This window comes from Amblyomma maculatum, chromosome 10, assembly GCF_055883805.1.
Source record: "Amblyomma maculatum isolate TAMU_Amacu chromosome 10, ASM5588380v1, whole genome shotgun sequence".
NCBI classification, from domain to species: Eukaryota; Metazoa; Arthropoda; class Arachnida; order Ixodida; family Ixodidae; genus Amblyomma; species Amblyomma maculatum.
In genome coordinates this window covers 133,845,612-133,864,423 of record NC_139353.1, presented here as the reverse complement: position 1 = coordinate 133,864,423, position 18,812 = coordinate 133,845,612, and the positions used below count along the sequence as shown (strand labels likewise).

Sequence of the window (18,812 nt, the reverse complement as noted above, 5' to 3'; positions counted from 1 at the left end):
GGCAGCATGTGGCGCACTGTCATACGCCTTCTCCACATCCAAGAAGGCAACAAAGCAGGGATCGCCCCTTTCTTCTAGCGCTCTCCGCACACTGCGTCAGCCTGTACAAACTGTCATTGAGCCTGCGCCCGGGGCGAAACCCGCTCTGGAGCTCTGTTAGTAGACTATTCGCTTCTACCCATCCATTCAGCCACTCCTTCACTACCCGTGCGAACAGACGATAGAGCACACTCATGATAGTGAGGGGGCGGTAGTCATGAAGGTTATCTGCAGCATCTTCCCGCTTTAGAATAAGCACAACTCGGCCCCGACGCCAGTCTCCTGGAACGGGGACCCCGTTAATGATGTCAGTCAGCAAGACGCAAGCTGCTCTCTCGAAACCGTGCCGATACTTCATCACATGAGCTGGTACGCCATCCGGTCCGGTGGCTGTTCTGTTAGATGAGCCATGGCCCGATCGACAGTGAGTGAGAATGTCCAGCGTGGTCTTGTCTCACTAGGTGTGTTCACTAATCGTGGGTGTGAGGCCTGCGGAGGCCTCAACGACATTCGTGTCTGCGGAGGCATACATCTGGGCAAAGAACTGAGTGAGGTATGCACTGACCTCGGTGACCGGCTGGCCTTTTTGTCTATGCGTGAGCTGGACGGCTGGTGGTTGACCCCTGTCCAACGAGCCAACGTACCTCGAGAATTTCTTCGCGGCAGTCTGTCCTTCAGCTCGTATGGACTACATGAGTATAGGTTGTGTGCAGCAAATTTAGCCTGTACTAACTTTTGCACCTCATGTTTGAGGGCGAAATATTGCTGGCATGCCGCCGTGCAAGCCTCAGCGAAGCTTGTTTGAGAGCCCTGTGATGTTCTCGGCTGGCATCTCATCGCACCCGCGAAGCAGTTTCAACCTCCTAATCCCACCATAGATTGGCTGGAGTCCACGTGGACCGCCATTCCGCGGACCATATGGCTGCGCATGATGGAGTGGAGCGCCGCAACATATTCGTCGAATGTAAAAGTGCATAGAAGCGCCATCTAACGACAGGGACAGCGAAAGCGACAGAGATAGCAACACATGCGTGTCGATAACATGGGGCACCGCCACAATTGTCTCGATCCCAGATAGCTGTTGCTATGAGGACTTGCAATGCTGTTTTCCCGAGCTCCGCCACCGGCTGTGTTGTACACCACTTTTACTCAAGACTGTACATTATTTTATTTCACAGCTTGAAGAAAACGAAATGCCAGCCACAACCAACATTCAAATAGAAAGCCTTTTTTGGCTCATGACTCGCCTGGGTGTCCGTCAGTGCGTCCGCGAGAAGTCCCGATTTGCGAGGCTCCGCGGAATTCCACTAGTCAATTATCCTGATGACGTCATCAGAAAAACAAATATGCTGTCTTAACCGGGAATTGAGCCTCCATCCCTTGCATCCCCGGCCGAGAAACTTAACTGCACCACGCCCGGGATAGTGAAACGCACATCACAATTCTCCTCTCAACATTGATCTTGTTTAGCGCACAAAGACAGGACACACAGTAAGAAGACACTTACGCCACCAACTAGCCAAACAATTAACGCTTTTAACAATTCTCCTGGTCTACCGTGAGGATGACAGTAGCAGGACTTCGCGAGTGGCCGATGTAGCGCCTTTCCTGTAAATCAATTATAGAACGCCGGTCAACTTCAGGCGGTCCCGAGACTGTGGAGTATATATTATCGGTGGGTCCAGTGCGCGCGCGTGAACTAAAAGTGCTACCCGTTCCCTTGGAGCGTTTGGACAAGAGACCTCTGTTGGAGGATTTGCTACTGTGTGCTTGGCAGGCCAAGTGGAAGTGTGTCCAGGCAGTACGAGCTCTTAGCCACTTTTTGTGCACAACCGGACTTGACTCGCGCTTGTAATGCAAGTTGCCGTGCCTGTGTATATTTTCATATGCCTTCTCCCACATCATCACCCATCATGATACTAATTCTTCTCCCCTTACCCAGTGCAGAGTAGCAGGCTCTATGCTTTGCCTTTCAATAAACCCGTCTATCTAAAGAACGCCGGTGTACAGCGATACGTTCAACGGAATGCTGGTTATGTTCGACAAGGGGCGCGTGATGTGCCGTGTGAAACAGCAGCGCTCAGGCTTTTGCATTTCTCCACTGCAGGTTCTGCAGTGCTGTCGTAATTTTTCATTAGGGATGGAGCAAAACGAAGTGCGTGACACGTTAAAGTAGAGCAGGTAGTTCGAATTCGGCGCCATTACAATATTTAACACCATCACCGGACGTCGCTTCTGTACGGAGCTGAATTCCTTCGCGCCTGTTGTCCTCTGTTTCGGTCTCGCGCGGAAAGAAGGCGTCGAATTTGATCGCGGTCCAAGACTTTAGAAATAATTTTCATCGTTTCAAAAACTTATATGGCATAGTCTTATTGACGGCTTCGAACTCCCTACTGAGAATAACTTTAGTGAAATAATTAAAATGAGATTTTTAGTTCATTGGCTGAATAATTAGAGACGTTTTGCGGCACATTGTGTCCGGCGTGGCATAGAGTTATTTCATGGAATATTATTTATCTTCTTAGAACCTACTACTTTTTTTCAAGTCAGTTAAAGACTTCTTCCCAGACACATCTTGTATAGCATGTCAGCTCTAATGTCCTGGATTTAAATATCTTGAATTCACTATAATTGTTTCATTACTGAATGCGTGTTCGTTAAGAATTATTGTACTGTATGCACACTGTAATGAACATATTTCAAGTGCTACAAGCGCTTCTGACGATTTATTTCCAACAAAATTTAAAGCTATATTTTTTTCAGATCATAATGTTTTGATGATAACAGTTCACTTCCCAGTCCCGCTAATCTTGCCAGCTTAAGCCGGCTAGAAAATGACGTTGCATAGTCAGTCAATTAAGGCTAAATAATTATTATTGTTCCACGAGATATCTTCGTGGTGTTAGAGGGTGCAGTAATGTGGCCGTCACATCTACCGATCCAATAGTCGTCGAACGGTAATTTAGAATGCAGCACCGCGTCACCAACTCATTGCTTCGTGATATTAACACAAAGCGGATATGGACAAATAAAAAGTAACCTATTCTCTCACCGTGTCCTATCTTGGTGATGTAGTGGAGCGCGAACTCGTCAGCGGAGTGGAACCTGTGCAGGTCGCGCTGCATGAGGGCGAGAAGCTCCAACTTCCGCTGCCAGTCTCCCGACGGGTTGGGCACGGTCAGGTAGTCGCTCAAATGGCCGCACAGGTACGCCAGCCACAGCGCGTTTGTCTCTGAGTGGAACAAATCCCAGCGGTCCCTGCGCACGTCATCATAGACCATACGACGCACTTTTTTTGCTTGAGCTATTGCCACCTACCTGTGTGCCACTTGCCTCTGAGGTTTAGGGCCTATACCCACAAACTTTGATCACAGGCCGTGTTTCCAATGCCCGCTTGCAAAACAGAATTCTTTGTAAAGCATATTTCAAAAGAGAATGTTTCTACTCCTGCCTTTTTCGACCCCCGTCCCCTCCCTACTCTCTATCCTGTTCTCATTCCACATTCTTCCGAGATCTTCATCATCGTGCATTTGGGTGTCTCTTCACAGCTCTTCAAGCTATATGAGAGCCGATGCCTCTTTAATTTCGTTACCAGTAGCAAAAGTGCTTGGCGAATTCGCGAGCATCTCCCACAAAACCCTTCAGCAAGTGAAGCTGCAACCCTCCACGAGCACTTAACGCTACCTAGGCATCTCCTGCATGGATTGGGCTTGGAGTGATATCAGTGATGGCATTAAACATATCAAAGTAATCATCGAGGGTAAATCCAGCGAATATCGCAAATTTGTTTGGCATCAAGTTTTGTGGTAGCCCCGTTACTTTTCTTTTAGCATTTGCGTGCGCGTGTGACTTCCGTGCCATTTGTTCCGTGACTAAGCGATCAATAAAAGAATTGCATTCCTTTAAATACGTATTGCAAATCTCACTGCAGGTAATGCACCGGAATCATTCATAAACCCCAGCTAACGCATAACTGTTTTATACGTCGTCCAACCGCAGTGCATGCATCTTCTGTATTAGTGTCGGGAGACAGGCCTACGAGTACTCGCATTGGGCGATGTCAATGATCTCGTGCAATGCCGTTAAGCGGGAAACTAGGCAAGCTTTACCGTGCAAGAAACGAACAGAACGAGGGGCTTGCACTGCCAGTCTTACCTCACTGCACAGTAGTGAATTATTCTGCAAAAATCTATATCCTTCATAAAGTGCGCAGAAAGTAGTCGATAATTCTACCCGTCGTGTTACCGTCAGAAATGGATTGCGGCAATGCAAATATATATGCACACCCCATTTTCTCACAGCAATCACTTGATACCTATGAAAACAAGCTAGTGTGATTTAAATATTACAGATTTCAGGCCGTAAATAAATTCCAACACAATAGGTTACTTATACTTAAGCGACTCACTCGGTAAGCGCAAGTACCTGCATTACAAGCAGACGTAGTAGAACAGCATTCTGTACTGGAGAAAGGGCACGGTAGTTGTATCACTGAGTTGATGAATGATTCACACTGCAATCATATTATCAGAAACAAGACGCAACATGTGAAGAGAAAAGGATAGCCCGCGGAGACAGGCGTACGCGGTTGCTGCAGCGCGTGAGTTTGCGCACCCCACGTCTGCTCAAGCTGGTCTGAGGAATCGCGAATGCAATAGAAGAAAGATTGCAGACACCAGGGCACCTCTGAATGCGTTTAATTCCCGGCTGTCCCCCGGCCATCAATGCGCCAACAATCCCACTTAGCCTCTCTCCCGCTTAGTCCCGAAACCTTTTCCTCTTCCTTGTCGTCCTGACTGCAGATTATTATGCGAATCTGCAACAAATGCCTCAACGCTATGATGATTCAGTGTCTGAGAGCGGTGGGGGGACGTTACTTACGCACGGGGAGCCAGTTTCAACTTGCATCTCTAAAGCATCAAAAGTGAAAAGACGCATTTTTCTTCCACCTTCTTTTACCACGCGCTCAGATTTTGGCTCTCAATTTTTCAGTTTTTTATGCAAAGCATTTGGAGTGCTGTAGACGCGAAAACTGTCTGCCGTGTGTATACAACCTTTAGCCACCTTCTACGGCGTGAAGTCGCAGTAAAAGTAAGGAAATGGTTATGTGAGTATATAGTGGAGACATGAATATAAAGGTGAATTTCGATATAAAAGTAGTATGTAACGACAACACTTGAATGTACTCAAAGACAGATATTAACGGAACACTCGAATATAAAAAAATAATGTGATATAACGGTGTTTGCTTAAAATAACGGCCATGCATGACTCATGAAGGTTACAGAGGACTGAGAAAGGCTACGAATGGCTCAGAAAACTGTCTGAAAATCACTTGCCACATTACATGAAAATACTTTTAGATGCCACCATGATTATACTATGCGTAGGGTTCCAATAAGCGCAGAGTACAATGAAGTTGCCAAAAGCGCATTTAATGCGTTTCTGTCTACTAAATAAGCTCAGTCAAAAAGCCTCATGATTGTGGGCTTCCTCCACATCACACCTGCTGATCGCTTGTCACGTGTTTAGCCTAAAGCGTTTCCTTTTACCTTTTTATACCTTTCGACATCTCCGCGCATGCCTCGATGTCGATGATGCCCTCTTTCATTATTCCTCTCCTTTCTTTTACTTGATACATTTCCAAGCTGGTAATAAAGCACCGACTTTTTTTCTCTGCGAATCAGCCTGGTTTTCAAAGCGTAAACTGCCGGTCTTTGGCCGCAGAACGTAACAGCCATCTTGTATCTGCTATCACAAATCTCAGGCAATGTCGCTAAAAGAAAAATGCGCCACTGAATACAGTTCAGTTTCCAAGCAACAGCTTAGCAAGCAGTATGGCCTGCCGAACTGGCGGCAAATCTTATTCGCATGTTTCGTGCAGTAGTACCGCAGGATACTGATAGTATTCTAGTTCACTGTAGTCCTGTGTTTGATACACTTTTCCGCTCGTACCCGTCACGGGACATCTAAAGTGTAGCATGACGACGCGAATAAAAACACGTGTCTCCTTAAGAGCTCACATTATAAAACAACCTTGTAATAAAGGTTCCAGGGTTGACCTTCAGTATGCTTGTCTGACTTCACTAATACCGTCGCAGTTAATGAACAGTAACACATCGCTTTATGATGAAATAACTTGGCTCGTGAGGCGGGGAGGAAACGCTTCAATCAGGCGAGTTTACTATTCATTTCTATAGTGTGTCTTCTACCTAGGCAGGCTTACTTGATTATCCTTTCCATTGTGAGGTAGATGGCTGTTTTTTCTTTGTACACGCAGTTGTAGTTCCTCATGCGGATGATGATCTGGTTGTCTGCAAGGAAGAAAAATTGTTCTTGTCGAGAGAAAGAAAACAGAAAAAAAACACCCATTCCCTGAACACCTTACAAAATGTAAAAACCAGAACATAAAAGGAATGTATTTCGACTGCGCAAAATCAGCTTCTTGTGATTAAGCCGTAGAAATAACCAGCCATTATTAGACCCACCAAGTATTCTGTGCCACCTTTGCAGTATAGGCCGCTGTATCATGTGTGCTGCCATTTTGTTTAGGTGGTGCCATCTAGCGGCCCAGTTCAGAGCACCCGCCATGCCGGCATGTGCGGGGTATCCGCGGAACAGAGACAAGTAGTGTAAAGCGGCATTTCGGAGCTTTCGCACAGAATGGTTTGCGTTTTGAAAGCACCTGAAGGAAAGAAAGGCGTTCAGCAGCAGTCAAGCCATTATCCCTCAGTGTCCGCAATTTGTTAGCCTGATAGGGGTCGACCGAGGACTACAAGCCTGATGAGACATTATAAAGTTCGTAACTTTTATGGGGCAGACAGGGTGGTGCACCACTCGCCACGTGGGCAGTGAAACACGCAATGCAGGGCAGTTTTCGACTGGCCGCTAGCTGCGTTCGTCCTATACTGCCGCCATGTTGACGCCTACCGGCCATAGGATACTGGAAAAGAACTATAGATCCTTATGGAATAACGACTCATAAAGACATCAGTGAAACTTTCTGTCAAGAACGATTATTTCATATCCCATTTCTTGTCGCAGGATTGCTTATTTTAAAGAATGACTGTCGTTCCCATCACCAAATTCACATTTATTATCTGCAGAAAAACTTGAGAGGTGCATGTTTTCAGAAAAAAAAAAAGTATTGCAGCGCTGCTTCACTCAATAAGAAGTTGACAAAAATATATATCGGGCATCTTGCCTTCAAGCGGAACATGCATGTTCTTTCATATATTCTTAAATCTCAGCGGGCTGCTCCGAAATAGTTCTTTTCGTTTTCGCCAGACGGCACATAAATTTTTGCGCGAAGAGTAATCATCCGCTTTTAACACACCGACCGCTTGTTGCACTGTTGTTCAGTTTTGCCCGCCCCTTTTTTCACAAACACAGCGTTCGGAACTCGCGCGAAAGGCTACCAAGGCGAAACAATTTGAGTTTGGGCTTGAAATTCAGAGGCCGCTAATTTTCGCGTGAATGAAAGTGTTGCAAGTGGAATATTGGAATAGTGTACACGAACAACTATGGATATCACTGCTGATAATCTTATCTTCTGCCAACCTCTGTTTTCGGCTGTTAATTTCATGCTAATTCGCAAAACACAGTAAAGAAACCATTTTCTTGTAATGACACATGTTAGCGCAGCTGAGCGGCGGAGAGTCGAAATGAAACGAACAGGCAGGAGAATGAAAGAAATTGGCGAAAATAAGAAAAGACAGGGGTAGGTTATGTAAAAAAGCACGGCTGAACAAAATAAAAATTGTAAAAATGGCGCCTGCTAATATCAGCTGAGCAGCTTAGAGGCTTTTCGGCCATTCTAGACCCTTCCTGTGGAAAAGTGTCACGGTTCCCCTGCTGCTACCACCGCTTCCCCACATACCAGAGAGGAGGAGTGGCGCTGTGCGCAAAGGTTCGAGGCAGTTTTTCTCCGCCGCGAAAATGTTCTATTCATAAAAATGGGCAAATATTGCGGAAAAAGCACCCTTAGCTTTGCTTTTAAAAGCACGAAAACGCGAGCAAGCCAATTACGGCAACTCGCAAAGTAGAACAGAGCCATTTGGCTTTGCTCTTTCGTCATAGTGCCTAAAACAAACACCATTGGCAGGAACACTGGACATGCGCTGATTTTCAAATAAGATTTATTCAAACTGCAGGTGATATGCACACGCTGACGTGATTCAATCATGTGGCCGTGTTCGCTAACAAACACTCTCTAGTATCTTGATCTTAGCTTCTTGCAGTGTTATAGGTGCGCTGAGGGACGCGGTACCTATTAACGTCAAATGTCTATACTGTCTTTCTAACATTGTCGTACTGTTTGAATGAACCTTCAGTCGAATACTAGCGCCATCCCAACCTTCCTGTCTTAAAAGCGAAAGCTTTTACTACTCCCTTCCATAGCTTCTTTGCTGTATGCGCCGTGATTGTCCTTGAATCTAGAAGGAACGATGTGGTAGCTATCACATCCCTCAGCCGCCGTCGCCGAAACCGAAATACCCGCGCGCTCGCCTCTGCTTAGACACGTGATAACCATGACGTCACTCAACCGCAGCTACATTGGAGCCATGGAGTTGCTCTGTTGAGACGGAGCGCCATCTTGGCCCGAGCTAGGGGGCATGCGCATGTGCTCTGGCAGATGCTTCCATGAGTGATATAGGCCAGACAGCTCATTGCGATCTTTCGATTCCGCATTATCTGTTGATGCGGAAACCGGAAACATACAAGGGATCTTCAAATGCCGTTTGAATGCAGATTAAATTTTCTTAGGCCGTGCCAACGGATAGCAACATCTCTCGACAATTTAAACGCAGCCGTCCTCATGGATGATCATCATGAGACGCCTCGTGAACTGTTTGCGCCTGAGAAATTGCGAAAACGACAGGCCGAATCCGATCATTCACTGGACGTACCTCGTTGAGTGCGGCCGCACAGAGACGCTCCTGGTAAGGTTATTCCACCTGGAGTTATTTATTCTGTGCCCAAAATCAACAGAAAAGTTTCTAACACCGCAGCATTTTGAGTCTGCGTATGCACTCCTGGCCCACAGAAGGCTTTAATTTGTGCTATAAGCTGCGTTTTCATTATCGAAGGTGGCGCCAAATTCTGTCACAGCTGTAAATTGCGTAGCAGCAGTAACAGCAGTGCAGCCACGGCCATTGGTACTTCAGAATGCTCTTGCTAGTCCTTGCAATGCCCGAAGCGTGCCTCAGGAGGCATGCTCTGTCAAGACGAGGGCTTAAATTTGGAAATGCATAGCCCTCAGCATTTATATAATTCGATCTCTTAAGCGTTGCAAAACCCTAAACGATTAATGCGTTTCATCTGCCCGCTAACGAGCTTTTCAGCCCTCACGGCTGGTTTCTCAGGAACGCGACCAGCCGAGTTCCTCAGCAGTGGCGAGAGGCGCGGTCATTGGTGCTGAGTACTAAAGTCTCTGGATTGCGCCTCCAATCAGACCTCGCTGCAGTCTTTGTGCGGTATAGACCACTAATGGGGCTTTGCCTCGAGCCCTGTTCCCCATATTCCAAATATTGGCGCTGATTTTTACACAATACAATGCCGCACAATACAGTACCGTGCATACACTGAACAAAGAAAATATTTTACTTTGAAAAAGCCTTCCATTTATCCTTCTATACCACAGTTATTCTGAAAACGACAAGCATGTTTTGTTTCTTGTCACTGCCTGCTTAGAGCAGCGTTCTAAAAGATCGCCCTTTCGAAGTTTATATCGATGCTCAGAGAGCAGCACGAAGCGAAACCAAGGAAACAATGATAACTTCAGCCTGCACCTTTTTCCATATAACTTAAATCCGATAACAAACAGTGTGATTTTGGTGCCTTGTCGATCGGCTAATCATAAAAACGAGACAGTTGGCGTTGAAACTCACTACACGTCATCCGGCCGAAGTTGTCGTCAAAGATGGTCACTTTTATGCCTGCCCCCTTGACACAGCATGTGCGGCCGTCGATGAGGAAGTGGTGGTTCTTTTTGGTAGACGGAAGCACCCGGATGTTCTCCTCGTGCAGGTTCCGGTGCTCGAACTGCAGCTCCCGCTCCGCAACGGCCAGACTGCAGGCCACTTGGCCGATGATGCTGAGCGCTTGAGCGGGTTTCAGCTGCGAAATGCATTCACCCCATGATGTTTCAGTTGTACGAAAGTTTAGATCCCGGAAAGAGTACATATACGCTCAGAAATTGATGCAGCGTAGGTAGTGTAGACGCCCTTACGTTCCACTCTTTAGTCGTAGCGGACTTGCAACCATCACGGTTTACTCTATAACAGTTTTAAAAGTCATCATGGCAAAAAACTTTAATGGAGATACTGCAACAAAAACAGGACTGGGGGACCTTTAAACTCCACTGTTATGGATACCACACGACATCATTGCAGTCTACCATGTGCTGCTTCCATCGTAGCTCCTCGTTCGCTTATACGTACTCTTAATAAGCGAGTAATTACTCACTGATATCCACTCACGCGCAGCCACATGGCTAGAAAATAAATCTATACTGCTTTCTCAGAAACCGTAGCCGATTGAAATTTCGTCCTGATTTGGGGTTCGCTTTCGCCCTACTACCCAATCTGCTGGCCGTCCTGAATAACTCAGTTGGTACACTGACTGCACTGGACAGGTGCTGGTCCCGGGATCGACCACCGGGCCAGGGTAAATTTTTCTTTACTACGAAGTTTCTGAAAAAGCGTTATAGTTTTCTTTCTTGCCGTATGGTTGCGTTTGCGTGGATGTCGATGAGTAATTACTCCGTTATTATAATCTACTCTAGCTTCGAGGATTCCCATAAATATTCGATCGATATTTACCCTTTTACGTGCCTAACCCCTATCCCTTCATCTACGTCTCTATTATGTCACACAAACCCGTTAGGATATCGTCGTAAGCTGCCCCGTAAGACGAAGACATTCCGACACGGCAGAGCTTTATTCGGGTTTATGAACGTGGCTATAGGAGTAGTGTGCTTGACTCAAGGTCCAAATGTGCCGAGGGTTTGATTGCCACTTGACCCTCCCATCATAAAAGAGTAGCCCGAGATGACGGCCGCTTCATGTGGCCTTGTGACGTCACACAATCCGCCGGCCAATCAGTGCTGGGCCATTTCACCTGACAAATACCACCTGCCAGAGTCATACCGGTAATGTTTCACTCCCAACGGCCAGGCCGAAACGCCAGGACCGGATTTTCTAGAAAACATACCATTTAACTCTGTCGACTCCAAATACGACTAAGACGATATCTAGTCTCCTTTTGTTGCATGCCACAGTGAAGTATTTTCCGTGTAAGACTTGTGGGAAAGAGCGCGCCCAGGGCTTCAAACTAGGCGCGTTCTTTCCCATTTGACTTGATGCATATACGAGCAGCGTGATTTCTTATGAGCGATCTGTTATCGCAGGGGTGGCATGTGAACATGAACACGTCAGGGGCGACCGATAAAGGCAGCGGAACCGAGGGACATGAATTTTGCCTGTGGCAGCCCAGCGAGGACTGTTGTGCAGTCGACGAGCGGCACAGGCCCGCCTGATATATACACGAAGGGTGGAAAGACTGAAGCAGTGCATCCGGGGAGGGGTTATGCCTGTTTTTTGTGGAATGCTACTACGCAAGAGGCAGTTTCCCTTGTGCCGCTCGGAACACTGGAAGTGTCGCATCGCGCTATTCACGCCGCATCATGTTTAACCATGCCGCATTAAAGCCCTGATATCCCTGTCTGCTTTATTATTTGTATTCCGTTGTTGCGAGTGTCTACCGCATGCTGCGGTTCGCACCAGTGGCCGATGTTGCGCCTTTGAAAACTGTTTTTTGTCTGTCCGGAATTAACCGGTGTTTTGATTTGGATGATGGTTTATGGGGTTCAATTTCCCCAGGCGACTCAAGCTATGAGAGACGTTGTAATAGAGGGCTCCATAAATTTCGACCACGTTGGGTTCTTCAACGTGCACTGACATCGCACAGCACACGGGCACATTGCTTTTCACCTCAATCGAAAAGCGGCCACCGCTGCCGGCATACAGTCCCGCATCCTTGAGCAGTGTCGAGCCCCCTAACCCCTGCACCACCCCGGCGGGCCTCTATTCATTCGTGAAATAGACATATTTCTAAATACCTAATGCAGAAACTAGGTTATTTGCCATTCTTTCTATTAGTATAATCATGCTACATAAACCAAGTGCAGACTTCATCTAACAGCGAGTGCGAGTTATGTACTCGTTTTTTCATCAGGTAATTTTACTTTAAAGTACCGAGCATACTGTTAACTCGTAAAACGGACAAATGCTATCGACCAGGAAGTTCTCGCGTAATTACCCACCAGTTTACATCACCTTTATAGCCCGCGCGACTTACACCTGGAAGAGCAGCGCCGTCGACCTGCAGCGCCGTCGACGCCGCAAGCTAAGCGAAAGCAACGAGGAAGCTTGCAAAGTGACCTGAAATCCGCAAAGGAGTGCTCCTTCCCCGCCGAGGCCAACGTGCAGGAATGAATCAACAACTATATTCAAGCGTGCCATTTCAATAGCGGTTGAAATTTATACTTGGAAATACGACCCTAAGCACTTGAATGTTGCTGGGGCTAGCTGCTGGGCCAATAATGAGTAGCCAAACGTTTTGGAAGATGATTTCATGTTTTCCTACATTTTCGGCCAAAGTGACTTTCATTGCGCTTTCGCCTCATGTCCATAGCTTATTATTTCAGGTACTCAGCCCGAATGCTCACGATGAGGATAGCTGGCATTTCATACTGATTTAGACTACGGTGGATTTTACAAATATGATAAGTGTTCAATGCTTCCAAACTAGCTGTCAAGTTAGATGTTTCTGTATCTAATGTAGCATTGTTCAGCCAAATACTCAAATTGGTTTCTAAAAGCAAAATGTAAGCGCAATGAAACGCTAAAATATGACTAGTCGCAGGTTACATTGGTAGGGTAGTAATTTCCCTAGTACCTGCAGAACAGCAACTAAAGAGCCAATCAAGTGTAAACGCTGTTCAAAGCGACAACTCCACCCGTACGCACGCACATGCACATAAAAGCAAGCGTGCCTGCTCCTGTAATATTTCTACAGTAGATTTGAACCAAGTTATTGATTATGAGCGGCATCTGGCTAGTCGGGCCTGCACGTAATGTCGAGCAACCTGCTCAGCATCTGCAAGGAACACCGACCGGGTCGTAGGTGAGTATGCCTAACACTGGCGACGTTTCCGGGCGAGTAGCTGCATACTCAATGCAGTTCGGCGCTCGGAACCGGCTGGAGTGGTTGCTGTCGGAACAGGGCAGAATCGCCTACATGTACCTTCGAATTCGTGATTTTGCTGCTTACATAAACACCGACGACCAGCTATGGCCGGCGCAGATTCCCACAATCCTGATGCGCTGCAACCCTTCGACACAGTGGTTACAAGGGCAGCGCCGTTTATGACATCGAAAAAAGGTTTATGACATCGAAGATAAGAAAATTGCCAAGTGATGCTCCCTTGTGCGCCACAATGTATAAACTATAGATATCCAGGAACAAGCTAAGGCTGAAGAAGAGCCAAAATTAGTTCCCGACTCATGACAAGTGTCTGTGATTGACTGTAATTATTAAGAACAAATATATATGCTTATCCATTTATTTTGCCAAAGTCTGCACATTTGACAACGTCAACAGCCAAAGATGCTTAGCTCGTTTAGGTTAACGAACTTCCATGAAGTCATACCACTTGCGCTTCACATCTCTAGCAGCCAATGATATGTTGAAACCTGCAGCAGAAAGGTTTATATAAAAACAGGTGCTGCATAACAGGAGTAAAGCTATCTGTTTACTCCATGGTGAATTAGCTTAACGCTTGGAAACGCGCGAAGAGAACCAATTCGCCTCGCACAAGAACGACAACCGAATACGCGCAGCGAAGATACAGCCTTCTTAGAGCATCTGTGTCACTTTAGGTGATCGAATAAAGCTTCTATGCCGCAACAAATCCGACTTTGGCGTTGCCGTTGTTGCTGTTGGGTTGCGAGAATTCTTATCGGCGGCCAGGGACACGACTTCACAACCACATAACCTGGAGAGAGAATTTCAAACACCTCAAAACGCTCACGTTAACTATGATATCACGAGTACAAAGAAAATGATTAAAAATTCCACGGGTGCAGTTAAGACTGTTTTGGGGCAGTAGTGCGAAAGCATTGCGAGTTCCTACACGCTGCCTGGTGGATTCGCCCGACACTATGCTAGCGGACCTCGATCGCACTCGGCCAGATGGTCTATGTATATGACGTATTTACCCAGATTAAATGACGGAGCGTCGCAAATGGAACATCATGAAAACGACAACGTCCAGTGCAATGCGCGACAGCTGGTTGCATTGACAACTTCAATGAAGACGATATTTACAGCACGAGCGAAAGCTTCTTGCAGTTTTACGCGTACAATGATCGAATAAGGTGATAGTATTGCGTCAACACTATCGCCGCAGTCGCTCACGCCTCGCGATCTTGTGTTCTCGAGACTGGGCCAAGGAAGCTGATCTGTTCATTTGGCGTGGGTTCGAAGTCCATGCAGTGGCAATATTGTTTTTCCTTTCGTAAGAGTTGGTGTGAACACCCTCTGCTCACAAATCCTGACCATGCTACTTATGAGCCAAGACGTGCTTTCGCATTTAAGCATGACGTGATACGAAATAAATGTCGCGAGTGTGTCTGAAACGATTACAATATAAAATAATTGAGTTCGTAAAAAGAAGAAAACATTAAGATTACTCTACGCAACCTCCGTCTGGGCGGCCGCTTTTCTGCGCCTTTAGCGTTCTCCATTCGGAGGCGGTGAAAACTGCGCGTCTTCGCTAGACCTGCCTATGTGGAAGCAGCGGCCACAGGGTGCAATCTCGACATACCCCTAAGGCGCATATCACGTGTTTCCCTAATTTATCGTTAAGACCTCACCTTTTCATTGTTCAGGTAAATACCCCCGTCCCACGTATATCGGTAAAGAACAGCACGTAATGTGGTGTCATTGCATTCATGGTTGCTTTAATGGGGTTTAACGTCCCAAAGCGACTCAGGCTATGAGAGACGCCGTAGTGAAGGACTCGGAAAATTTCGACCACCTGGGGTTCTTTAACGTGCACCGACATCGTATATAGCACATGGGCGCCTTGCTTTTCGCCTCCATTGAAAAGCGACCGCCGAAGCCGAGATTCAATCCCGTAGTCGAGCGCCGTAACCACTGCGCCACAACTGCGGGGGTCATTGCATTAATGTACCTATATCTCCCTCGCCCCCTCACTACCACACGGAACTGTTCTCACACGAATGCACCCTATGCTGGCCCCCCTGTGCGGATTTCCACCACTTTCTGTTCTTCACACATCCGAATGGCAACTCTCCGACCTTGAGCGATGGGACATCGCTGTGTCCACCTCCGGACCGGCTGTGCAACAGCAGCTGATGAAGTGGGCTTTGGCAGTCGCTGAGCGACACGAGCTACCGGTTACTACACACTGCCAGCCCTCCAGACTGATAGGTTTCACACTTTAGGGCTAAAATAGCATAATAAAAGTCTCTCCACTACAACCAATTGCCACTTGTCTCCTCAGACAACCTTCGCGCCACAAGCGCACGGGACGTCAACGGTCTCGGCTGCAGCTGAGCAGTGCGCTGAAAGAAATTGCGCAGCATAAAGCTAGTAGCATTCTATTACCTTGGACTGCAGAACGCTGGGACCACAGTAGTCGGCCTCCACCACCAGATATCGCTGATCTTTGGGCCGCGTATCTGCAGCAAGGTTATTTGACGCGTCAAAATGAGAATGTTGAGCATAAGTTTACACAGCTGGTGCGCTTTACTGCACCTCCGTCAGCCTCAATCAGGAAAGAAACCAGTGAATGCGATTCTGAAGCAAATACTCTTTTCCTTTCTTCCCTTTTTTACAAGGGCGAATGAAGCACCCACTCCTGCACATGCTGAAGGGACGTCAGCCATAAAGTCCTCAAAATACGCTTTTTTGAGTTTTTAGAATGGCCGGTCCGGAAAACATGTATAACCAGTGTTGGAAGACATCGGAAAAGGTGTTAATTCAACTATAGTAAGCAGAATGCCGATGTTCAATTAACTAATGTTTTAACTATTCAAGACAGGCAGTTCGTGGCGACTTCAGCGTTAGCTTGCTTTAGTTTACATGATTAATTTAAAACCAGAACTGCGCAAAAAGGACGGGACAAGAAAAAAAGAACACAAGACGAGCGCTAACTAACAACTGGTTTATTGCACCAACTCCTCCTTCCTTCATCGCCAAAGCGCATGCGCACCAATACGCCAAGCCAGAACGCAAAATCATCTCGACGGCCCGACAAATTCTAGCTGCTTGCGGTATTAGTGAATGGAAACTTCGCTTAAACTTTTATCAGGCCCTAATCTCGCGATTTCAAAGGCTTCAAGAACTTTTCGCTCTTATCTTTCCCGCGCACATCCGATAATATCAAGCTACTTTATTGTCCATCATGCTTGCAGCCCTACAATATTTATTGGACATGTGGGCAGCATCTATTTGAACATTGTACGGCCTGCAAGAATGATGAACAACAATGTACTCCTCTTTTCGGTCAGACTAAGACTATCGGTTGTGCACGGGAAAGAAAAGAGCGGGAATTTCTTGAAGCCTTTTAAATATCAAGATTATGGCCTGATAAATCTGTGAGCAAAGCTTCCATTCACTTATACCGCAAGCAGCTGGAATTTCTCGGCCTGACGAGATGACTTTGCGTGTTGGCTTTCTATTCGTGCCCATGCGCTTTGGTGATGAAGGAAGGGGTGCAGTAAAGCAGTTGTTAGTCTGCGTTGTCCAGTATTCTTCTTCTCTTACCCCTTCCTTTTTGTGCAGTTCTGTTTTCAATGTCTTACCAAATAGCCCCCATCGCACTGTCTTATAGGGTTTAACGTCACAAAGCGACTGAGGCTATGGGGGACGGGGTAGTAGAGAGCTTCGGAAATGCACCTGGTCGCAAGCTGGAGACACACCGACCTAAACGGAAACCTTGGCGCAATAGAAACAATGGCAAAATACTATAAGGGACTAATCAGTGCACTTTCATGTAGCCTGCAGCTGCGTCCTGCCAGAACCAAGACTGTAATTTTCGGCCCACAACGCCAACGTCGAATTTCAAGAGAGCGGAGCCTTCGAAATTGTCGCTTTAAGATCACAAAGAGCACGAAAGTGTGCAGTTAATTACATTCTACGCAGCAGGTCTGCAATTAGGTTGACCTTTAGCTTCCCATAAAAGCCATCTCAAGATGACCGGTTCTGTTTGCACGGTTTTGGTCTCCGCTATATTTACAAACGGGAGACTGTCAGCAAAACGCGTCCGACGCTGCTAAGAGCGAGTTCGAAGCCGTATGTTAGGCCTACTCAAGACCGACACCATCACTAGGGGATAAAACGCCGGTGTACCCGTGGAGTACTTGCTTTACTCAATTACGGAGCACATGCATCATCTTTGGCAGCCTTAGAGTTAAGACTTCCGCAGCGCTACCGAGGGCTGCAGTCGTCTTGCAACGCCAGCGGTTATTCATGTTGACTAGGCCTCTGAACATAACAGAATTGCATTGTAGTTGCCTCCACTCTACTCTAGAAGCCAGCGGTTATGTTTCGTAATGCCTCGTTTATTTTCCCCTTCAATTAGGCCGGATGTCATTCTTGTCTTTCACTACGTAAAACTGACAATCTACGGTAAAAACGAATGAATAAAGAGTGAGAGAAAAATGGCGTGCCACGCCGAAAGGTGGGAGGCGGCGTAGTAACGAGAACGCCGCACTTCTGAGCTCTGGTGTTCCTCTAGAACGCGTTGAGACAACAACGCCGTGAAATTGTTAATATAGAATACCTGACGTTTCTGCAGAACTTGCAACACAAGCTTCCTTTCTACGTCTTCCCACGCGCTGTTTTGAGTGCGCGCCCATAGGCAAACGCTTCTCACTCAAAATTAAACAATGACGTAACAGAAAACGAACCAATCCCATTTGACACGTGCCCGTACCGCACGTCGTATTACTCTTGTCTCTTCAGTAACGGTACTAGAAGATATAGTAACGACATCTTCACCAGTGAAATCTCAATAGACATTCAACTTATTTCAAAGCATTCCTCATACTCAGCAGCCATGAGTTTCACTTCACCGTGGAAGAAAACACTGCTTCAGACAAGCATTTGCAAAGAAACGTTTTCGTGTGAGCCACAAATATCAGCCGTTTGATGAAAACACTGCATCTAGTCCCGACAAACTGATCTCTAATCCTGGGAAGCTCTCTCCGAGCGACGAGTCATAGATAGCGTCCATAAAACAAAGCACATCCAAAGCTCAATGCAAAATGTCTCACTATCTCAGTACCACTCACCAGGCTGCGGCTGATAGCAACGTGGACGCGAAAGGGCAAATTTATCGTATGCTTTGGAGAAGTTTTCCGGAAGCGTGTCTTGCACGAACACGATTCTGGTGAGGCGGGACAAAAACAAAGCAAAAAAGAATAAGATATCTCATGATGCCTCTGTCAAGCTGCCTCGACTACCCCCCTTCCTGTCCATTTTTTTTTCTTTTGCTACAGGATGCTGCTCACCTTCGTATTAACCGGAATCCAAAACACTTGTTGTTGAGACCACAGTGGAGGTCGCTCAGCTTTCTGCAAAACATGAGAAAATGCAATAATAATACTGAAATGATAAACACAGCTCTAATGAAACGCTTCAGGAATTAAAAGAAATTGTTCACAGCCCAATGAGTGCTG

At 46.6% G+C, this 18,812-nt stretch overlaps 1 protein-coding gene across 1 annotated transcript in view; it reads right to left on the bottom strand.

The window, feature by feature from the left end:
• Window positions 1-18,812, bottom strand: part of LOC146177501 (serine/threonine-protein kinase haspin-like) — a 46,058-nt gene that overhangs the window by 11,160 nt on the left and 16,086 nt on the right. Inside the window, exons 4-9 of the mRNA XM_084581581.1 lie at window positions 18,645-18,707; window positions 18,426-18,520; window positions 15,736-15,809; window positions 9,930-10,158; window positions 6,266-6,353; window positions 3,092-3,297 (exon numbers count right to left, since the gene is read on the bottom strand). Coding sequence (XP_084437707.1) covers window positions 3,092-3,297; window positions 6,266-6,353; window positions 9,930-10,158; window positions 15,736-15,809; window positions 18,426-18,520; window positions 18,645-18,707 — 755 coding nt within the window. The remainder of the gene's footprint in view (window positions 1-3,091; window positions 3,298-6,265; window positions 6,354-9,929; window positions 10,159-15,735; window positions 15,810-18,425; window positions 18,521-18,644; window positions 18,708-18,812) is intronic.